At 42.8% G+C, this 24,264-nt stretch overlaps 1 protein-coding gene across 5 annotated transcripts in view; it reads left to right on the top strand.

The window, feature by feature from the left end:
- Positions 1–24,264, top strand: part of NFATC1 (nuclear factor of activated T cells 1) — a 110,063-nt gene that overhangs the window by 39,648 nt on the left and 46,151 nt on the right. For all 5 annotated transcript variants that reach the window (XM_071450686.1, XM_071450673.1, XM_071450661.1 and 2 more), the window contains exons 4-6: positions 3,890–4,092; positions 7,244–7,416; positions 9,351–9,491. In XM_071450686.1, coding sequence (XP_071306787.1) covers positions 3,890–4,092; positions 7,244–7,416; positions 9,351–9,491 — 517 coding nt within the window. The remainder of the gene's footprint in view (positions 1–3,889; positions 4,093–7,243; positions 7,417–9,350; positions 9,492–24,264) is intronic.

The raw sequence follows: 24,264 nt of genomic DNA, 5'->3' as shown, positions 1-24,264 counted from the left end.
TTCAAAACCAAACACTTGGCCACACAGTTCTTATCTGCATATTTAAGTCTTTCCTGCATCTTTCCTTTGTACCAAACCAGGTGACTGCTGTATCACTGCCTTTATTTGGGAAGGGAAACTCATTCAGAAACATTGTGCTCCTGGTCCTTTTTTGCAGCTAATTCTTTTTACAGTTTCACGGCAGGGGAAAGTACACCTCTTTCCACTTGGATCTATGTATTGCCAAGGAAAGCATGCCTGGTAGGAAAGACATGTCCTTTATTATGAATGCTGTAGCTGAGAGCACCTTTGTCACCCATACTCAACCGCTGAGTTATTAGGAGCTTTGGACTGTGTTACACGGAGAAAAAGATAAAAATAGGATGTCTGACGCATGCATCCCATGTTGCACGCCAGGAAACTGAATCGCTCTTCCACCTAGTACAGTACCCCAGAGCATACATGGAAAATATTCATGGATATGAACATGCGAGATCTTTCCTCACCAAGAAAAATGCTCAGTCACCCTTTTTTCCCATCCCATTTTACATTGATCTTGTTTGATATTCCCTTTGACTGCTGGCAAACCTAACAGCCTAAAGTCCCACAACTGTGCTTTTACTGCCACTGCTTCTCACTGTTAAACCTGTATCCCATGTTTTGAGGGAACTGTGGAATATTCTTACTGCATCCAGCTGACAGTAAGCAGGATCTGGCCCATTCAGCAGACATCTGCAGCGTGCTGAAAACTCCCGAGGCTCAGCGCTGTCTGTCATGGAAATAATGCACTGGGTGCATAGTCTAAAATAAGTCATTCACTGTATGTGCCCCTTTAAATGTTAATCCTTGCATCGCTTTCTTTTATTGCTTCTGTTGGCATACACGATTATGTGACATAATATAAAAGTAAATAATGTGATGCAATGGCTAAAGCTCAAAAGGAAATACAAATTAGAGATCAGAACACAGAATCTTCCTAACACAGAATACGACATAAAACTTACAGTGATGTGACTGAATTTTTCTTATTTTGAGGGCAGCAAAATCGAGCATATAGCAATTACATGAATCTTTCTGGATGTTTCTGGCACTTTCTAAGTCAGGGAGTAAGTGACTTTGGGTAATAGATCAAAAATAAAGTATGGCTCTGCTCTAGGACAGGGCCTTTAAAAAAAGCAAACATAAATTCAGCTTGACGATTACAAACTTTAAAAAACAATGCAAAACATGCAACTGAGATCTCATTATTTATTTTCCAGCATGAGAACACTTTTCATGGAAAGGCAGGTGTGCAAAGCTGAGGTGTTTGATTGCCTCTGGTAGGAAACCTGTGGGAAAAGCGCAAGCTGAGGCTCAGCAGTAGGTTACAAACTATGGCAGCAGGCAAGTTCAGATTTAAAAATAAAGCCTGAAATAGCAGAACCCAATGCAAGACCAACATTTCTGGTCCTCTTTGCCCATGTTCAGTAAAACATATGGGTACCTTGGTGTGCGATTTTGCTTTTGCTGAATTGAGGTTTGAGTTACTCGCTAGTCTATTTTTACATTTTAAGCGTCCTTGTAACTCAATATGTGTTTGTTTTAATTTTACACTCTCCATAAAAAGCATCCTCCATGACGACTTGGAGAAGTGACCGCTGGCAATGCATAGAAATTTATTTGCCTGGCATGTCACACTGTCTTACTTTTTCCCCTGCAAACCCATGTGCTGGTCTTGACCAAAAATACCCTGGGATACCTTGTGTCTCCTCCCTTACCTTAGCTTTGCTGCTGAGGCTCTGGAAGTGGTGAGGCAGGGAAGATCAGCTTGGGACAAATCCAGGTCACTCCACCAGCCCTGCTCACACACACTGTTGGAATTAATGAGCAGCCAGGCTGTCATGGCTGGGGGAACAGGGTGGTGATGAGTAGGACAGTGGCTTCCCTGTGGCCACTGACTGTACCAGGAGCACACCTATGATCACCCACCTGCAGCTCAAGCTGCATGTCTGTCTCTAAGGGGAGAAAGCCAGGAGTCCCTCTTTTTGCAGCATAGTGCTAATGTGTGTGTCAGGGACCATAGGAGTGGGTGTTCCATGTAGAGCTGGAGGGAGGTTCATAGCATCCTACTGAAGGCAGCATACAGGCATGGGTCTGCTTTTCTCTCTCTCTTGTTTTGCTGATAGTGCAGATTATCAAACTGCTACTAATGTGTTTCAAATTTTACAGTTCTGGCATGGAACCCTCATATCAATCATATCATATCATAATCATATCATATCATGTCACAACCCCCTGGCTCTGAGCTGCCTTCATATGATGTCTCAGGAATGCAGAGCTGATAAAATAACGTAGAAAAGCTAAAAATGAGCCTTCTCTTCCTCCTATCCCTGCATCCTTCCAGCATTCATGTGCCTTAGGTAAGGATATAAAATTGCTGCACCAAATCAAACAAAAATGCTTCTGTTCTCTTTGCTTTTCTGACCAAAGTGTGGGGTGAAAAATTTACGGTGTGCCCAATTGTCGATGGAAGATGTGTCTAGGCTCATTGTCCTCCCTTCCTCATGCATTGGTCACTTTGGTATCTGAAACTTTGCTACTGTGAATTGCTGTTGCCATTCAGCATGTTTGATAGTGGAGGGAGGGCTTTGGGCCTGTTAGCACCCACCAGAATTTTGCTGGGTGCAAGGAGTAACAGTGATTCAATATCTTTGTTTTTAATAGCATTCCTGATATCAGATGGTACAATAACTTTGAGAGTTAATATGAAAATGATTTGTAAGGAGTGTGAAAATTTAAGGAGAGTGAAAATAGACGAAATACAAATTTAAGCAGCATTTGATATATGGGTTTCACCACTTGTTTTCAGCTTTATTTAGCTTTGAACTTGCAGCTACCTTAAAACTAGCATTGCTCCTTACCAAATTGTGGTAAGTTTTGAGTTTCTGTATTCAGTGATGGTGAATAACTCATGCCCAAACCCACATGAACATTCACAGTGGAACCTAAACCTACAACAAAGTGAGTAGGTTTGCTCTGGGGTGGGGCATCTCCTGGGACAGTGCACCTTGCCCACGTTCCTGCCTCCTATGGTTGCTGCATCTTCCCTTCCCTTGGGACAAAACTTCACCACTAACCCCTGTAAGAGAACTGGTTTTGTGAGACTCATTTCCCAATGTCAGGTGGCAGCCACAAGTGGGACGTTGTCTGGGGACTCCACAGCAGTGGGAACCATGAGTAGCTACTACAGGAGATGGTACAGATGAGGTCAGGCTCTGCTTCCTCCACATCCTGTGGCAGAAATAACTCTTGTTGTCATCAGAGCAGTCACTGTGATGTGGATGAGGTTCAACCGAGGCCCAAGAGCTTCAATGAGATTTTTGTGTGATTATAACAAGAATTTGACACACATGGTGAGCTGCTAATCGTGTATATGTGATCTGTCCCCATGCTGTCCCAGGAGGTATTTACCAGCATAAAAATCAGCTAATGAGGTCACAAGCAGCAGACTGCTGCCGCATGAGAGATGTCCAAGGAAGCATGGGGATGGGTGAGCTGTGTCCTTTCCCTCTGCAAACTCTGTCAGTTTTGCATCCCTCAGTACTGTGAAGGAACATCAAGTTCATTGTGTTTTTCTGCTGAACACTGCAGCAGAATTTATGCAAAGTTTTCTGTGGATGTAGCAGGAGTACTCAAAAGCTCAGCCCATCTAAAGTGCCTCAGGTCCTTTAGGATAATGAGACATTTTGTGAGTGCACCTTTTTATTGTACCAATATTACATTACAGGAAAAATGGAAGGGGGGAACTTAACGCATAGCACCTGTCACAGGTTCTCTCCTTGAATTAGGCTCTCCTGCTTATAAAACTTTAATTGATTCCTAGCAGTTTATGTGCATGGCGCTCAGTGGGCATTTTCTGTTCTCTTGCCAGCTCCATGGTTACTTAGAAAGCGAGCCGCTCACGCTGCAGCTATTCATTGGGACTGCAGACGACCGCCTGCTGCGACCCCATGCCTTCTACCAGGTTCACCGGATCACTGGCAAGACCGTTTCCACCACCAGCCATGAAACAATACTTTCCAACACCAAAGTCCTGGAAATCCCTCTTCTTCCAGAGAACAGCATGAGAGCAATGTAAGACCAAGGCACCATGTCTGACTCCTAGCAGTTTCGTCTTGGTCAACCAATTTAATTTCTTTGGGGTTTGTTCCTTTCTTTCTGTACACAATTTTCCTTTCCCTATCTTTTTTTTTTCTTTCCCTACATTTCTCTCTGTAATAGTAGGTTTCCACAACGTTGCTGAGACAAATTGCCACTAATCAGCTTAACAGCAAAACAAACTGCACAAATATTTATGACAACTGATTTGCTTTCATTCTAGAGTTTCAGCCAATGTGCTTATTTGCCATTTAAAATAAGTATCTCGGTTACTGAGCTGTAAATATCTCCTACCTCAGCTCCTGCATTTAGTTTCTAAATATGACACCTGTTGCTCCTATACGCACTAGCACAAGGAACAGAGCTGATTAAAATTTATCTTTGGATGTCAAAGGAAACTCTTAGAGAGCATTTCCAAGTACCCTTGCTGTTTTTCTGAGACGAATGAAACCACTCATTTCTCACATAATAAAACTCAGCATTTTTCATGGCACTTGCTTACAAGCAAATCTTCCAGAACTAAGAGTTACCTCTAAAAACCTGTATTCAAAGTTGATGCAGTTTACAGATTGAGTTGTTAAACTGGGCTAAGTTTAGTGCCATGCAGAAAACTAGGCATGGTTATCTTAGGATATCTGGGTGATAATTAAGTGCCCTGTAGGTCCATTAAGCATCTGTACACATCGTTATATGATGTTATATAAAGGTTAAAATTGCGTTCTATGTAAGTGATATACAGCAAACCTTTCACACTATTTTATCCTATCCTCTCTGTACCTCTCCCTCAAATCAGCCTACCCCCTGAGTTGTCTCCTCTCTTCATTCAAATCATCCTAACCATTATCTGAGGTGTTTGTCTTGGGAGGAATTTCTGTGTGCTTGCGTGCAAGTACAGCTCTTGGTGTGTGTAGAAATATAAATGTATTCATATTTATATATAGATGCATGCACCTTTGTGTGTGTATATATAGAAAGATAGAAAGCAGGCAAGAAATCCTGACCTCCACCAAACCAAATACCACAGGAAAATCACAATTTCACTCCTTGTTTTTCATACAGTTTGCCTTGCTTTAACGAAGTGGAAAATGCTGTCAGACACCTAAAGTCCTTCCACACATAGTGGTTATTAGAAGCTGGTTTGCAGTGTCATGTACAACATGCCCTGGAGTGCCTCATGTAAATAGAAGAGCCAGAATATGTTTAGCTGAATTGCCAGCTGGGCTTAGAGTAATCACTCAAGACCTGAGGATCTCTCTCTCAGTGCATTGTGTTAAAAGTCACGACAAGCCTTCAGAATTATTGGCCCTGTTTGCTGCCATCGTATGTTAGTGGGGCTGCATTGGGGTTAAGGAAATTTCACCAATTTGTACCCACACAATATTTATCTGGCACTTTATTTATCCAGTTTGAATCACGTTTTTTGGCCATCTAGGAACTTTATTACCATTTCATTCATCTTTCTCCCTAAAATAAAGGTAAGTTACATAGTTTGGGAGCCAAGCTGAATATTTTTGTGGCATGTATGCCAGACTGTGGTACAGCTCACTCAAGGATCACAAACAATACTTTGGCATATATAGGCCTTACATGTCAGTAGTCTGAAACCTCATGTAGGACTACCAATGAATTGAAATTTGGAGCCAAGGACTTTCCTCACACTTTACATGTTCAGGCCTTGATTCAGGGAAACACCAAAGCTCATCTGCCCATTTAACTTTTGCACATTTAGCTGTTCCTATTGACTTCAGATTCCAATGTCCATGACTTTACAAGCTTGAATTTAAATACTTTTTCTTCTCTGAACATTTGAGTATGAGTTGTACATACACATGAGTTGTACACAGTTTACAAGTGTTGCTGTAGGAGAGACAATATGGAGAAATGCACCATCTCTTCCATAACTTACGGATCTTTGCATAGAATTTTGACATGGATACAAATACTCTGTATTCTTATGCAGACTATAAGAATTTATATGTAATTCTTATATAATTCTTACGGCTTCACCTGCTAATAAGCATTGTTGGGAATCTTTAATACTTTCATTAGTTTCTTTGATCATATCAGCAAGGGCATTTTTTAAGTTCTGAAATCCATACTTTAGAAAAAATGCAGATCAAAACTGTGCTGTCATAGTGTTTATTTGCAGTTTGCTTCAGAAGAAGAGCTTCAAAGGTCTAGAGGGGGAATTAAACTCTTTGAATGCAAAATAAAGTTAACTATGCATACTCAATGTAATAAAATGCATGCCAGAGACCAGTACCCAGAAGAAATTGCCATGTAGCCTTTGTAGTCATGGCCAAGGCAGAGGTATTTTTGCAGTGGGTTTTTCAGTGCATATGTTTATATGTCTTTTGCTCTGGGAGCTTCTTCTGTTGAAATATTCTTTGACAAAAATCCTGGCTCATAAACTCATCCAGGAGAAAACCAAAGTTAAAAAACTAAAAAAGACAGTGAGGCCAGAAATTGTAGTAGTTGTATCTGATGAAAAGCATGTTTTTCCCTAATGTGAGGAGAGGACTCTGAGTTTAGTTTTTTTCATGCAGAGCTTCAGCTCAGCGCTAAGCTTGGGAGTATTTCCAATTCATTGAAATACAAACAAACTGACAGCAGAACCGACCTCAGGGAGAGCTTTTTTGCTCATTAATAAGAATTTCAGGACTTCACCCTAGACTGAAAATCTTGTCAGATTTTTGTCTAAATTAGTTATAACAAGTAAAATTTTAAGTAGCCTGGCATTCTAGGTTAGTAACAGTTTCTGCACTTCTGTCACATCCCACTGGCTTTCCTAGTCTTGCTGTTTCTTTGGGCTTTGGCTTATCTTTAACTACAGGATGTGTTGGGGAGGAAGGGTCCTTTAGATTTTCTTCCTCTGAGACCTGAGGTAGCATCCTAAATTTGTGTTCTTACAGCAGCAGTCACTACCTGCTGCTACCAATAGCCCCAGCTCAGCCTCTTGGGAGTGCAAGTACTAAACAAAGTCTGCTGCACTCAGCCTGGTCATTGGGCTGTGCCTGATGCAGTTTTTTAAGAAGAGCATGCAGGAGAGAGATAAGATACGCACACTCGCGTCTTCCTGAAGTCTTCTTGAAGTGAATTTAATTGCCCTGTGTTTCCTTTTGGATAGCATCGACTGTGCTGGGATATTAAAGCTCCGAAACTCTGACATCGAGCTGCGCAAGGGAGAGACGGACATCGGTCGTAAGAACACGCGTGTGCGTCTGGTCTTCAGGGTTCACATCCCACAGGCCAATGGCAGGACCCTCTCCTTGCAAGTAGCCTCCAACCCCATTGAGTGCTGTAAGTAGCAACAAACATCCTCCTCTTGCTGGATATTATCAGAAAATCTTTTAATCAATAAGGTTGAAGAAGATGTCCAAGATCACTGCTAACTCAGCACTGCCATGTCCACACACCTTTTGAACAGTTTTTAACTTTTCTGCCCCATGTGCATTCTGTCCTCACCAGCATGTTCTACATTGGTTTTGCTTTACTTGTCTAGTTAGTGAACTTTAATCTGCTTTCCAAAAGTACATGATTTACATTGAGAACAGAATATCTGTGTCTTAGGAAAAAATGTGTAGTTTTGTGCATTGAGTGCTGTAGAAAAACACACACAAGTAAAGAACAGTTAAACTAATAGTAGACCTGGGAGGGACAGGGCCTTTGGTTTTGGTGACTCCTTATCATAAAGGTAACTGCTGTAGAAGTTTTGGAAAACATCTCTCATGTTCTGTTCACTCTGTTTCTCCATCATAAAGCAAAAAAACAGCAAACAAAACCCCAGCCCCTTTGATAAGGAGCTAGCAATATCCTAGAACTGACGCACTGGCCTGCAGCTTCAGAAAACCTCCAGAAGCCAGGTTTCTGCACTGGGGTCTCTTTAAATGAACAGCCTGTATTTTATCAGATACACTGGGACACTCTTCAAAGATACCTATATCATTTTTGCTCTCTAAGCCTCATCAGCCTCCCCCACACAAAACAAAATGTATCTGCTTTGTGTAGCTTTAACAGTCCAGCATAAGTGGTGGAAGCTGAATTTCAGTCTAACTCCCAATGCTATTTTGATTGGCTGGATGGACTGAAACAATTTTTTAAGGTTTTGTTGAATTCCATTCACAAAGTGGATCTTTTTGATGCTGACAGAGTAAGGGGGGAAACTTGATATCTGGCAGGTATGTGAGGGGTGAGCTCTGGCAGAGGGAATGGGAAGGAAGGCCTGACCATTCCTAGCTCCATTCATGCTGGAGGGCAAAGCAAAACATGTAAGGAGTCATGGTTTCATCCTGCAGTTGTTTATGAGAGCTTTTCAGTTGCTACACAGCAGGATAAGGCACAGTTTGAATCTATCCTGAACTGGTCTGTGCAAAAGTGCCAAGCTCAAGGAACCACTAAATGTGAAGCTGGTTGGATTTGTGTCAGGGTACTGCTGCCGCTTTGAGTGTTGCATAATGAGCAAAAGCATGGCACATGCCTGCTGAAAGAAGTGGAAAACAGGAGAAAAAATAAGTGCTAGTGGTATTTCTAGCACAGATTGTGGAATAAGTTGGTGCCAAAAACTTCATGCATTTCTTAGTGCATGTGACACCAGAAGGAACCATATAATCTGGATAAAATGCCCCATTGTCCCTTGAAGCAGCACTCTCTTCACGTCCCACAGTTGAGGGGGGGTAAAATTTTTGCCACAAGAATACCAGATTCAGTTTACATGATCCTGTGTGCTTGGGCCCTCAGGTTCATTTGGAAGTACTCTTTCTAAAGTGTGAGCTGCTGCTGGATCACAAGGGCCATATCTGCTGCTGCTGCTACAAGACAGTTCGCAGAATTGACAGTAGGGTATCTGTTGACTGAAACAAATTTTGGACATGCATGATTACCTTGTCATGTATGCCTTGTAAACACACAGCATATAAAGTGAGACAAAATTATTTAAAATAAATGAATTTCCATTAAAATACACTTTCTGATATACTACATATCAAGCTGAGTTTTAAAACACTTGTTCTTTGTGAGTCTTTTCAATCTGTACTGCTCTTTAACACTATTGTTTACAATCAAAGCACTTGAAAATGAACCATGTTTCCTGTAAACCTTGTGACCTTTCTTTGTTTCTGTATCAAACTCAGCTTATCTTATGAACGTAAGCATTAAGTTACTTACTAATGCAGTATTTACTTTCTTGTGTGTCCGTGGTTGCCTTTTTTTTTTAAATCTTCTTTGTAACTCTCCAGCTCAGAGATCTGCCCAAGAACTGCCTCTGGTTGAGAAGCAAAGTACCGACAGTTTTCCTGTTACTGGAGGGAAAAAAATGGTACTGACTGGTCATAACTTTCTGCAAGACTCCAAAGTCATCTTTGTGGAGAAAGCACCAGGTATGTCTTTTCGATCTAGACTCCAATCTGCCTTCCCCCACACCGTGTTTGTGTCAAATGATGAAAGCACAAATATGGTAATGACATTTTCTTCTGCATGTAGTATGTTTTCCATGTCACTGGGCAAAGCTGTGGAAAGGATCTGAGCCGTTCCTAATGCTGAGGTTTCACACTGTGACAACTGTAGTTACAGGTAGACAATAGAGACATTGAAAGTCAACCTTTGGCATTTGTTTATTGTAGCAAATCATGAGTGTAGCAGGCAGGACCTGCGAAAGGGGTTGGAAATCACTGGCACCATATCCCCCTAAAGCCTGCAGTGCAGTGCATCTTCTTAAACATTTCTGTAATTTGTGCTGCTGCAGGTGTGTGTGCACCTGTGTCTCCTGTGGCATTTACAAGGTGCTGGCCTAGGAGGACTTGGAGCACACACAGTCATTTGAAGGACAGGTTTACTTTGAGGACTGAGGGAAGGACTGAACACAACTTCCCCTTGCCCAGCACTGCTCCTGCAGTGCTGTGGTGGTGAGACTGGTTCCCCTGGAGAAGAGTCGCAGGCCAGGCTGAAACAGGGAAAATGGCATGGAGTGGGAGCTGGGGCTGGGGCAGGCTGTGCCTGCAGGAGCGGTGGATCACAGGGTGACAGTGCCTAATGGGTGTGAATGCCCCCCGCAGGAATAAGCGGTGGCAGTGGAGCTGGGAGTCCAAGTCAGCCCTGAAACGAGACTGCTAAGGATAGTTCTGAGTCTTGTTTTGGAAAGGGTTTCCCTGGCGCTGGCACAAGCCATGAATTCCTCAGCTGCCGGCTGAGCCCCCCACCCCCACCCCAACTTAAAACAATCTTGGGCACTCCTCAGGCCACTGCACCAGCTTTGACACTGTGCCTGTTTAACCCTTTATGCCCACGAGGTTCCCTCACTGCTCCCCTGCCCACAGCCCCTGCCGGCACCACAGGAACTTGGGCCATGGGGCAGGACAGCAGGGAGAGCAGGGGAGGCTCTGGAGGCAAAGACACCCAAGTCTTTGGGCTTAGCAAGCTCAGGACAAAAGCAGAAGACTCCCCTGAAATTCCCCAACAGAACCCTGGGTTCATGAAGTTTAAGTTGTCAGAAGTGCCTGGGCAGAGGTAATGCCTTGGGTTTTTGGGGAGAGCCAGTTGGCGCATTTCTATGGACCCCAAGCACTGCAGCACACACAGTGGGGATGTGGCTGTGACATCAGCAGAAACATCCTTTTTGTTTAATAAGAAAGTTTTAAAAAATAGGGAAAACGTGGTATAGCAAGTGAAAAAAACCTGAATTCTGTTCTCTGCGTTCCACCCACAGGAGAAGAAAGTTAATGTCTACTTTACTTTAAACTTCCTTTGCTGCACAGAACAGGATTAGTGTGACATGTCAGAAGTCCTCGATCTGTCTCATTACAAGAAGGAAACCACATTAAAGGGTGCCTTCCTTAATACTTATTTCCTTTCCTCTTCCTTTGTTGAGTTGGAAAATTTTAAGTATAGCTTTCCGAAGGATTGTGATTATGTTGCTCTTTGCTGTGTGTTACCACAGCGTGAATCTGAACACTGTCTCCCTACTCCTATATTCCTATACTACATTAGGTACACTTAGAGCAGGATATTCACTGTATAGCTTTCAATTACAGAATTTAGGGTTCTGACTTTTTTTAGTAGTCTCACTGTGCATTTATTGCAGTTGCAGGGCAGTACAGCCTGCAGGGGCTGAGCCCTTGGAGTCAGAGTGTAGTATCTCCAGGAGCTGCAATAATTGTGTCAGTAGAAATGACACACAAAAAGCAAAGCTGCTGGCTAATCTGGGCTGAGCAATTTTTAAGGCTTCCATGGTTTGTGTGCTGTACCGCCTCACACAACTCAATGTATCAGAAGCAAACAAGAGCAATGTATCATTACCTTAGTGGCAGACTGCTCTGGCTGGATTTTTGAACAGTCACTGTACTTAATGTCAAATGAACAAGGATTAGCAGCCTTCACTTTTGTAAATCAGCATGGGGTGTTTCTTTCCCTTTCAGCTCTTGAACATCAGTGAAAGTAGGTCAAGAGAAGGAACACCAGCATAGTTTCTCTTTCTCTTAGAGCACTGGTTATGAACCTCTGTGATTAGCTGGAGACATTCATTAGTTTTGCTGCTGTTACCACTTTTGTTTTTGAATTTGGAATGTTAATCACGTTCCTAGTAGGTAGCAGCCAAACACAGCTATTACAGAGTAATAGATCAAAGTAATAGATGATTGTGCTCATAAAGAGAATGTATCTTTTGTATAAAATTTAAATATTGTACTATGTCAACTTATGTCTTCAGTCCTTACTCAGGCAGAGTCCCCAAGCTGGGAGGTAGTCTCCTGGAGCTTGTCTAATTCCTCCTAGTCTGCATACTTAACTGGATAACGAAAGGAGTTTGAGAAGACTTTTTGTCTGCCTTTTTTTTCCCCAGCTTTCCCTAAGTCTGCTGAGTGAATTGTGGTCTGCTGAATGTTTTTCCAAGCATGAGTCCCAAGCTTTCAGTCTTCAGGGCTAGCCCTCAGCTGTTGTAGTCTCTGGAGGAATGGCATTATCCTGGCCTCCTTTGGTGGGGGAGTCAGTCTGAGCAGTGACTCATACAAGAGGGAATCCCTGAAGAATGATCAAATCAATCTTTCAGCCGGGGCGGCAGTGGCTTCCTGCTTTTAGCTTAACCCCTTGCAAGCTGCTGTTCAGCCAAGTGTATGAAACAGAGCAAAACAACTTTGCAGCCCTATGACTGTGTCTCACACAGGGAAAATGAGGTATCCAGGGGGTGAAGGCATGGCACACTGAAAGGACCAGGGGAGAAAGCACCATGAGGACCTTCTCTGGAAGGAGAACCCCTCATGGTGAAGTCAGGCAAATGGAGCCCCTTTGAATAAATAATGTGTTCAGAAGTGGACTAAAATTTGCTCAAGATTCCACAGTACCATAAAAAAGTTCTTACATGTTGATGTGAGGCTTTATTTTGCCAGATTTTAGGCAATATTCTGTTGCTTGCACATCAGACCATATTTTCTAGTGATGAGTAATGGTATAAAATGTCAAAGAAACCTAGTAGTAGTGAAAATGTGAATGTTAAATGTACTTTGAGAGGTGCAATTCAATTCAAATTCTGAATTCTTTTAAATTCAGAATTTCCTTAGACTGGGGAGTCCCACAATGACTTTGATGCTTAAAAATTACACTAATAATTTTTTTTTTATCTCCTTTCACTTTCTGTCTCTCTTTGTAGGCATATGTTTCTCTTCCTGAGGTTCAAAAGTGTCTTGTGCATGTCATAGTTGTTGAGAGTCTGTTTGTCACCAGAAGAATCAGTACTTTGTGAAATATTGAAAAGTCTGCAACTCCTTACTGGCCAGGTCCCTTGATGTCTGTAGGCTGAGGGTTGCTGTGCAGTAAGGTGTGCATTTTAGTTACAAAAGTAGGTGAAATTAAATTGGTGTTTGTTAGCTATGGCAGGAAGTGTTTGGCTAGGAGTGAAAATGTTTCCTGTTGACATGTGCATCTGCATGGATCATGAGCTGGAATTATAACAAAAGACTGATTTAGTTACTTAAAATTTTAAAACTTTTAATTTTATTTGTAGATTATAAATGTACCAAGCAACAAAAGTCTTGAGGGAAGTTCAGAAAAAGCAGAGATGCTTGAAGAGTGTGTTTTAGGGATTGCGTATCTATCAGCAACCTTTTTTTGATAACTTTCTGCAAACACTCTTTTCAAAGCTTATTTTTTAAGGTAATGAGTTATTAAACACAAAGCAGCACAAAACCCTAACTAACCAAAACAACCAGATGCTGGCTCTTAGTTTATCAGATTATGATCAGTGATCTATAAAACTGTTCACTGCACTGAAAAACTCCTGGTTTTCATCCCTCTGTCCACAAAAGATACCTTGTAACTGATGAAAGAAAGCTCAGTGATGAGACACAAACCCAGTATCCCAAGGGATAATGCACAGGAAAATTATGGGTACATTGTGGTAAATTATGGATTATAGTTCCTGGCATGCTGTAGGATATTTTGGGATAAAAAGAGTGTTTTGGGGATTAGAAAAAGTCTCGTATTGAGATCTGAAATAGTTAATCTACCCTGAAAATCCCTCCTTGCTCAAAAATCTCTCCTTGCTCCTGTAGCTTTTAACACTGGAACTAGCTCAAGTATTTCCAGACTTCACAGATTTGGCCAAGTCTAGACATACCTAAAAGATCAGGTTAAACTGACGAAGTCTTTATAATCAATTTGTGACCTATGGGCAGAAATGGTCATTGGATGTATTATTATTATTAATTATCATAGGGTTGAGTTGCCACTAGTTAAGTCAGAGCTCCAAACCCATTTCTTTTCTTTTGTGCTTAGTGACGAGAACTCAGGGCAAGAGTTTTAAAGAGTGAAAAGGCAGAAATGTAACATCCAACTTCACTATGGGATTAGTTTCTCAAATAACACTGACTTTGATTCTTTGACTCTGGGATGTTAATGTTGAGGTCCATTTTGTCCTGGTCAAAGGCTGTGTCTGATCTTTCCTGTAACAAATGCCCCTCCCTGAAGATGCATCACTCTCTTTGATGGACGTTTGTAGTGTTCACATTATCTCTAAGTAACTCCAGACTTAGAGACTTCAGTGGTTTTGAACAACTTGTTAATTACTCAGACTTCAGCAATAATCCTGGCACCTACACAGTTCTGTAACCTAATTGCATAATATCCTCAGCTATTATACCCAAAGTCTTTGACACTCAAAGTTCCTGAAAGATGGTAAAATAAACCATGGGTAAGCAACATTTCCTCCAGGAATTTTTCTTTTTGAATAATCTCAAACAATTAGGAAACTTTTCAGATTTAGTTATTGCTTCAAATTCTTCATTCTGCTGTTGTTTTTATTTTATTAAATGGATTTTTCTGTCAAAACTGTTCCTCCTCCCTGCTGAGCAGATTTTGCTCTTAGAACATGAAGGTGTTGACGTGCAGTACTTATAACTAGAGCAAATGAAAGATAACTGGGTGAAATCACTAATACAATTTTTTTAAAAATATATTTATGCCAAAGGAAATCATAACTTTCTGTGAGTATTTCACATGGGAAAACTTTGAACAGTTTGCCTTCTGTTAGATGTGTGGTCAAGCTCAGTCAGCTGAATTTCTGCACAAGAAAAATGTGATACAGAAAAGAAGGAAGCTGGATTAATGTAACTGTCCACTCTAGCACTTCACAAGTTTTTTGTTCCTCTCAAATTTCTCTGTCTCTGGCAAAAACTAGAATCAATCAGTTGCTGCCTTAAGGTACAATTGTCAGTTTTATAAATTCAGTTCTGTTTCCCACATGTGTGAGCAGGATTTACCTTGTGATGTGGCAGGTAACTCAAACACACTCCTTTAGCTTCAGCAAAACTTAGAAAAAGTTCTGGAAAGTGATTATGTTGACAAGACATTTGAGTGGCATGTGAATGGAACGGATGTGTTGAGGAAGCATGTGGGCTTTTTGGTTTGACTCAGATACACTGTGGAGCTCAGGATTTGGAGTCTGTTTTGACGTGATGTGATGGGATGGTGAGATGGGTGACCTGAGTCTTGGCAGAGCTTCACGTGGTAAAAGATCTCACATTCTCAGAGATCTTTCCATTGCTCTTTCCATTGCCAGTAGCAGTTTGGGGGGCAACTGGCCAAAAAGGGGTCAAGTTTCACACCAGTAATCATACTGTAGCTCACGTAATAAATAAGCAAGTGGCAAAACTCTCCTTCCCCCTCTAGTCAGATAGGCAGATACTACTTAATTTTGTCTTTATCTGTCTGTTTATCCAAGTTCAGGACACACGTTCCAGTTGGCAGTGTGCAATTGCATGCTGACTCATGCGCAGTGAGGTTAGAAATTCAGGAAACTAGATAAACTGGAAACTTCAAAGGCATACAAGTTGGGAGCATGGAGTTCATGTGAAGGTCACTTGAACCTAGATCCTAGAGATATATTGATAGCTGAAGGGGTTTCTGGCCACGGCCCAGAAATAGATATCCTTAGGCAAATTGTGTCATCAGATGCTGGAGTCATTTGATGGTGGAACCCTTTCACGCGCATGGAGGAGTAGTGATGCAGCTTGTAGGAAATGTCAGCACGTTTCAGTTTTTCCTGGCTGTTTAGTCTAGGGAATGGTGAAGACAGAGTGGGACAGCAGCCATACACATGAGATGGTGTCAGCAGCAGCAAGTCTCATTCAGGGTGTTGCTCTCACTGTGAAGAATGAGATCAATCAATCACAGATACTTACTGTGGACAACAAAGAAATAAGGAATCACCACATGGTCTCAAAAGTCACTTGTCAGAGTAATCCTGTAAATTTTTTATTATTATAGAAAATGTGGCTGAATGTTTCAAGTTCATTCTTTCATATCTTCCAGACTAAGTGGCTTCAAGCAGCTGTATCTGTGCAATCAAAGCTTTGTGTCTGAACTTTTACAACTAGCACAAGATTTCAAATAATTTTTACTGTTACTGTTCCAGTAGGACCGTCTTTCCAAACACACAGGAATTCACAGCCCTTACAAGAAATCTGCGAGTCTAACAAAGTGATCAGTTCCTGAAGACAGTGGAGGAAAGAAGTATGGTAGATTGACCTTGGCTGACTGCCAGGTGCCCACCAAGTGGGTCTCTCAGGGTCTAACAGGACTGGGGGGAGAAAATAAGATGAAAAATCTCATGGGTCAAAGTAAAGACAGGGAGATCAGTTACTGTCACAGGCAAAATGGGCTCCACTTGGGGGAAGCAAGTTATTGTCAATTAAAAATGGGGTAGGATAGTGAAAAACAAAGGTAAAACTGAAAACCACCTTTACCCGTGCCTCACTTCCCAAGCTCAATTTCACTCCTTCATTCCTGATTTCTGTTTCCTCTCCCTGAGTGGCACAGAGGATCAGGGAATGGAGGCTTTGGTCAGTCCATAACAGCTCCTCTTTACCATTGGTTCCTTCCCGTTCTGTTCCCTTGCTCCAGTATGGGGTCCTCCCATGGCAGACAGTCCTTCGTGTACTGCTTCAGCATGAGTCTTCTCCACGAGGTTCTGTCCTTCAGGAAGAGCCTGCTTCAGTGTGGATGCCCTGCAGCCATCGTTCCTGTGAGAAAACCTGCTTCTGCCTGGGCTCCCTTTCACGGGCTGCAGCTCCTGCCAGGAGCATGGGCTCTGACTGGCTGCATGTGGATCTCTGCTCCCACGTGGTTGTCTCCATGGGCTGTGGGGGCACAGCTGCCTCACCGTGGTCTTCCCCACAGGCTGCAGGGGAATCTCTGTTCTGGCTGCTGGAGCACCTCCTCCCCCTCCTTCACTGTTGGGGGGTCTGCAGGGGTGTTCCTCTCACTTATTCTCACACCTGTCTCACAGCTACTGCAGGTTTTTTCCCTTCTTAAGTATGTTGGCAGGGAGGTTCCACCAGCTTTACTGATGGACTCAGGTTTGGCCAGCTCAGGGTCCGTCTTGGAGCCATCAGGAGCTGGTTCTGTTAGACATGGGGGCAGCTTCTGGAATCTTCTCCACCCCTGCAGCACAGCCACTAGCCAGACCTTGCTACGTAAACCAATACAAGGGGATGCCTTCAAAGTTGTTTGTTTTTGGAGGGAATGCCAACCTCTTTTGGAAAATGACAACTTGTCTCTTGTTGCTTTCCTGACATCATTAAGAATTGGTTCGTGTCTCAGGTGGGTAGCACAGGAAATGTGGAGAGGGCTGAGGGAAGAGGAGCATGCTCCTTTTAGGTCTGCTAAGGAAGCAAGATTACACCTTCAATGTGGAAGAAAATACAATGACATTTAAGACAGGAATAGAGAGATAGATTGTTTCCAAAGTGGGCCTTGTTGCTGGGATGCTGATGTCAAGGCAGAAAACCAAACGATAGCAGGAGGGACCTCTAAGATTGAGCCTGACCTTCTTGGACAAGAGAAACAAGAAAAGGGACATGAGGGGCACAATGAGATGAAAAAAAAAATGCTCTTCAAAAATACCTGCCAAAAAGTCACAAGGAGTTGCCATAATGAGAAGTTTCTGGAAGTTGAGAAGTTGCGGTCTTACAGTTGAAGTGTTTGTATCTCAAAAAATAATGAAGAAGGAAGATTTAAAAGCATTTGGATCAAATTTACATTTTAAGATGAGAAATAACTAGAAGTAGCTATAGTACAGGTGGAGGTGTTGGCATCCAGCACAGAAGTAGAGGAAAATAATTGTTCATGGAAGAAAAATTTGGAACTTGATTTAAACTGGCTGTGAGGCTTGTTACTCCAATAGTCTGAGAAAATATGAGACAGATTAGACAGAAGAAGATGGACCAGGAATATTTTACTCAGTTTCAGCTGCAGAGTCACAGGTTCAGCCTACTAGAGTTTCCCAGAGGAAAGTAAAATTGTGAAGACAAGGCGATGACGTGAATGTAATCAAAACCAGAGTGAAGTGCTGTCATGACTGCTGGTGGGTGGCTGTGCTGGGTGTGCTTTGCTTGACCTGCCTGCTCCAGAGAGATTTTTCAGGGATGTCACGCTGCAGTTTTACTTGGAAGTTGTGTGTCTTAGACCTGGAATTACTTAAAGTTATTAAATAAAACCCTCAGACCAATGATAATTTGAATAGGGGGAGGTGCCAGAGAGCACAAATTGCACAACCAGCTTCCATTCTGCTGAAAATAGTATCTGGCAGGTCCTTCCAATGGTTTTGGCTCAAAACGAACCTCGATCTGTCAGTTGTCAGCACTTTGCCTCCTTTTAATTACCTGGACTAAAATTACAGTTCATTTGCAAACACTGGAACTCAGAATAATTGCGTCTGTTAGACAGACTGTGGTAAAAGGCAGCTAAAAAGGCCTCACCATTCAGGCAGAGTGAGTCCCTCAGCTTTTGGCTTGCCCAGATGAGCAACCAGAGGGGAAGCACGTGCCTGGCACTCACTCCAAAGTACAGTAAGATCCATTTTGTGCTGGATTTTTACACCTGCTCACTGCATGACATTCGTATGGTTAATTCAAGGTAAAGAAGGGAGAAAAAGTAACTCGAGAGTATCATATTGATGGCAAACAGACCTAAGTCTACATAGCACTCAGCTCAATACTGCAAAAATGTATAGCTGAAGGAGCAGACAAAATATATATGCTGCAAAAATGCTTATGAGAAGACACCAACAAATACAGCACCTTTGATGTGGAAACAAAAATAGGTCAGTAATGCCTGAGCCCTGCCGCACATGGACAGAGGCATACCAGAAGGCATGCCAGGGATGGGGAGAAAAGATGTGGGGAAGTCTCTGTAGCAGCACAGTAGGCTGTGAGGAGAGCAGAAGAACATCTGGACATCTGGGGGGCTTCCTGGCATGGAAGAGGGAAATAAAGTAAATGAAAATCAGACCAGATGTGTGATTTCATAGCAAAAGTGGTGTAAGAGCAAAGAATAGAGATGAGGGTGGCTGGAGAGGCAATCAGGGACAACGTGCTGGGCAGTAGGCAGGCCATGGCACCAGCTGGAGCTGCCCCAGGAGGTAGAGCTGCTCTGAAGGTGGCTCTGGGACTAGGAGGCATCTCACTGCTTGCTGGTCCCTAAGAAGCTGAGATCTCAGGAGAGCAAAGTGCCACTGAGGAGATCAAAAGAAAGGTCCTGGCCACTTACAATTCAGATACTTGCTTTCTACTAGCACACACTGTATTTCTGAATGTTTCATTGCTCTCCTGCCCCATCTTCCCTGTACATCCCATGTCGGAATGCTTGGCTGGTGTTGGTTCCTCCTTAGTGCCTGACCCTTGTAAATGTCTTTAAGATGCACACCAGTGTATCAGGATAGGTGTAGAATCCCACCCACTTGGTGGGATCCCCTTCCCTTGCTGGTGTCCAGCTGGGGAAACATTGTTTGCAGCAAGACAGCTGTAGGACCAGCTGAGAAAACTGCCCTGGCTGCTTGTGGTATCCTCAGATTCAGCAGGCTGCTGCCCCTGCAAAATCTGGCAGCAGTATGCGATGCCAACCCACAAGTGCCAGCTGGTGAGACAGTGCCAGTGGGTCATGCCCAGGACTGCCCTGGGGAGTGCTGTCCTCCAAGCAACAGAGCTTCCTCCTTGCCTCTTTCATTGCCAGTCCAACTTGCTCTTCCCCTGGAAGCTGATGGCATCTCTGCAGAAAACTGGATAACTCTTAAGTCTGAATGATGAGACTTTGCCATAGTCTTCATCCTCTTCTTTGCACAGAAACCCATCCATTCCTTCTGAACGTCTTCACAGATCAGTCCTCTCAGTGTCATGAGGGCACTCACCAGGGGAGAAGGGTAGCAGTGCAAGTTGAAAGCTTTCAAGTTCTTAGTTCCTCAGGGATTTAAATATGCATTGTTAGAGCCAAATAAGAGGGCAGACAGCCTTTGCACAGCACTTCAAAGTGACTCTGCATTTCATCTGTGCCCTGCCTGTTGTGGACATGTTAAAGTAATCTGGGCTGTAACATAGGAATTATTGTTCAGGGTAATCTCACAACACATTAATCAAGTAGTGGGTTCCTTTGGGAGGGTAGGGCTTGTTTCACCATTTTACTTGGAATATATGAATTTAAATACAGATTTACAGTGCAGCCAGTGCAGTCAAACTGTGTTGAAGCACAGACTGGAAGAATATAAAATGTACCCCGTGTATAGGCAGTGAAATCCTAGATGATGTCTATTCTTCTCATATCTCAAGTGAACACAGGTCCACTAAAGACTATAGACTGTTTTAATCTCCTGTAGTAGAGTGGAATCACTTAAATATATCTGAACGCTCCCATTATGCCCATTTCATAGAGGCAAGATTTAAGTGGTTGCCAGATGTTATACCCTCCTGAGTTTCCAAGCTTAGGGTTTTTTGCATTTGTATATTCTTCCCCCTTTCTGCAATCCATCATTTTGGAAAGTTATGCTGGTGGTTTGATTATTTTGAGCTTGCAAACCTCTGACACTATGGTTGCAGTTCCCTGAGACACAAAGGTAAATCCAGCCCTAGAAACCCCAGGGGATCTCTCTGGATGGGCAGCGATGTGGGGAAGATGCTACAAAAATGTCTTTGGAAAGTCTTCACAGCTCTTTGTGCTGCTCTTCCATGAGGAAAATTTGGATGCCGTGGTCTGCAAGGCTCTGTGGGTGAATAACTGAATCTGCTAGATTTACACAACTACTTTTCAGCCCTGCTTCTGTGTTAAAACAGACCTTTTACAGTGCCTTTTTATGTGGAAATCTTGTAGCTGGGTGTGGTGGGGAAGCCACTTGGTGACTCATACTGCAGGGAATTCCCTGATGAATTAGAGTATTTTTACTTCTGGACTTGTGCGCAGTTTCCTTCAATGCTGGAGTGAGTGGCCGATAAGAGCAGGCTACAAGCTACAAAGGCCCATTCACCGTTCAGCTACTCCATGTTAAAACAGGGTGTTTATGCCTTGCAGAGCTGAAAATCCACCCCCATAACATGTGGGTTCACAGCATTTTCGTCATTAGCAATCCCAGGTGCTTTGAGTTTCACAGTGACAAAGAAAACAAGGCAGAATCGGATGGTGGTGAAGCAGGGATGGCTATAAATAACAGGGATGGGTCTGTAAATGTCAGGCTTCCTGACCAACCTGGTGTCTTAGTTGGCAGTAGTGCTGCTGGCCACCTGTCAGCACAGCCTCCAGCCTGTGCAGAACAGGTGAGAGCAGCTTCTCCTTCCCCCAGCACTGCCGCTGTCTCTTTGGAGGAGGAGGGATTTGAGGATCATTCATCCAGCCCATGCGTGGTTCCCCCTTGAAGCCTCAGCTCTGTTGGGTTAATGGCTGTTGCTGCTGGCAGTGAGGGAGCAGGGCACTCTACCAGGGACTCTGCAGGGCTTCTGCCCTGCCATTGAATGCATGGATGTTTTGGGTTTATTTCCATTTGGTAAAAAAGCCTCTCACAAAATGTAAGACACCAGTATAATACCTTGACCCAACTTTTTAGCTGTATAAAGAACTGTCTTTCTCTTCAAAATATTGCACTATAAATCTTAAAAATGCCAAAACAAAGCCAGGCATTTGGTTTGGAGAAGACACTTCTTATTACTTTGTAAAAGTAAATAGTGAAATGAAAGGGACTGAAATAAGACCTTTGGAAAAGATGTTTTCTCTGTTTTCCTTCGTGCCTCCTCCTCTCCTTCCTCTCCTGACTCCATTGCCCCCCCTCCCTGTATAACAACTGCCCATTTGGGTACGGTAATTCCAGAGAGCAAACTTTAACGGGAATGCCTGAAATGTGTCTGCTTCAGCTTTGTGTTATGTCTGTAATTTGAATTATTTGCATTTTGGAAAGGTATAAATTGCTCTGGTGTACTTGGGTTGGCTGGCGGCCAGGAGGGAGTTGCCTCGGGCCCAGACCAGGCGCGCTGCTGCAGATGTGGCAGGCGTACAATGGAAACTTTTGTGGGCGAGGAGCCCTCACTCCTCCAGCACACACTGACAGGAGGCGGCATCCCGCCTGCTCGCCAGGCTCCCTGACGGATGGGCACTGGGGCAAAACCACTTTCTCTGGCATAGATGGACTATCTTGAGGCTTAGGGCTCACACAAACCATTCCAAAGCCATTATTCCCTTTTTTTTTTTCTTTTTTTCTTTTTTTTAATTTCAGCTGAACTGTTTAAACCTGCAAAACATGTTTACTGTAAAAGGTTGACGTAGTGGTCTAAGGTTTCCCTCCTGGAGCTGGTCCCAGTCTGTGGGCGTTGAGATTTCCCTCTTGGTTCACCAGACGTAATATGAGGAATTGTCTTTCTTTTTCTTTTTCTTTTTTGGTCTCTTGCTTCATAACAACTTTTGCTCCCTGTGTTTTTTTTAAAATGAAATGTCACTAGCTGTTAATGAGTTGTCTATTCCCTACTTCTTCCTTCTCTTCCGTTTCCCCTCAGTTGCCAATGGTCTGGACAGTCCTGAGGGAATTTCTTGGAGCAAAACCTGTATTGTTCTTCCTAGCTTCCAAAGACAAGCCACAGCTCTGGTTTTTTTATTTTTCTAGTAGTTTAGATTACAGCATCTAAAATATTTGTACACAAACTCCTTTTGTCATCATAAAAATTTTAAAAATGCATAAAGGCAGTGCTGCATGAAATAATTGAAAGAATAGCTGGAGATGGAGTCATTTTGAATTTTCCTGAAGTATCGGCAGGAAATAAAAACCAGAAACCTGAATCAGATCGGTCCTCTTGCAAAGCACAAATTAAACATAGCAAAAATACTGAACTTCTGGTAATCCATTTACAAAGGCAAATTGAACACATGTTAACTACTAGTCTGGATGTCTGTAGGTTTTTAAAAAAAAGAGCCCAGCAAACCCCTTCCAAAGCAGAAGTTTCTACACTTCACAAAATGTGTGATAGTGTCACAGCGTTGTGTTGCTTTTATAGCTGATTGGATTAATTAGGGGCAAGGAGGGAGTGCTGCAGAGGCTGGAGATAAAGGAGGCTGCTCCCAGACAGGGGATGTGTCTTGGCTTGCTGAATTTTGGTCAGGGTTTTCTACTGACAGCCCAGGGGAAGCATCTGTTGGATAAATTGTGAAGTGATCGCCAGTCCTCCCAAGAAGCCTGCTTCAATTCTGGCACTCTCCAAAGGCATCGTTAAGGACTCTCAAGCACTGAGACTCTCAAGTCTGGCTGTGCCTGCTCTCCCTGCAGCTGAACGTGGCAGTAGCAATTAAAGGGATTCCTCTTCCAGCATCACAAGTTAAAATGTAGGAAGAAACTGAGGGTAGATCTGCTAATTGTTTTCCTATGGGAAGACCTGCCAAATTCACTGTGGTATTTGTGCTTCAGCCTTCATGTTGTACTTCTTTCCATACATTTAAGAGAAAGGGGGTTTGGATATTAAAATAATCGCCAGGGATAGTCCCTCAGCAGCATTCCTTTCACAGTAGGACAGCTGTACACAAAAATATTATTTACAGACATTTGTAATAAATCAGGCAGTTCTAATTGTGTCACCTCCATCCTGGCCATGAAAGCAAAGAGAAAAGAAAAAGTGCCATTCACTCTTTTACCTTTCAGAGGGCTGTTTTTCTAAGGCAAGCCCACATCCATGTGATGAAGTTCAAAATAACTAATATTTGCATTTGCATGTCCCAGTGCTGCAATAAATGTACAAAAGAGATGACATAAGTCTCCGTTTCCCCTTCATTTCGGTAACATCTGACAGTGGTGGGACTTGTGAAGCTGCATGTTTCTCCACTATCCAGCTTATACAGCTTATCCAGTCTGTTTATGGCCTTTCATTTGTGTTTTTCTAGGTCGGCAGAATGGAAACCTTACGTTCTGTATTATTTTTCTCATTTCTTTCCTATTGAGGTCTGAAGATGCAAGGAAATTAAAGCCCACCTTGTTTTCCAGTGATTTCTGTATCAGTAACGTGCAGGAAAAATGACCAGACAAAGCCAGTTTCTTTCAAAAGACACGTTCCCAGAAAAAGCTATAGTTGTGGCTTAAATCTGTGTTTGCTTGAAAACAGAAATTCAGTGGATTTGGAGGACCCAACACACCACTAAAAACAGCTCCAGAAGTGGGACTACTGTAGCTGAACAAAACCAACTTCAAAATGGAGTCTAAAGCTGTGTTTCCAAGCCTGTGGCCTTGCGTTTTGACCCAAGTAGCAGAATTATGACAAGCCAGACTAGAAGTATATTAAAATCAAATCCTGCATGGCTGAGTATCTTCCTTAATGCTAGCTTTCTTTTTGTATTGTTTAGTATTAATATTGAATATTACTTAGAGCCTAGGTA

Source organism: Agelaius tricolor, unplaced genomic scaffold (assembly GCF_023055355.1).
Source record: "Agelaius tricolor isolate 1412-34295 unplaced genomic scaffold, bAgeTri1.0.p SCAF_2, whole genome shotgun sequence".
In the NCBI taxonomy this organism is placed as follows: domain Eukaryota; kingdom Metazoa; phylum Chordata; class Aves; order Passeriformes; family Icteridae; genus Agelaius; species Agelaius tricolor.
Note: the sequence above shows the minus strand (reverse complement) of the source record. Positions and strands in the feature narration are given on the sequence as shown.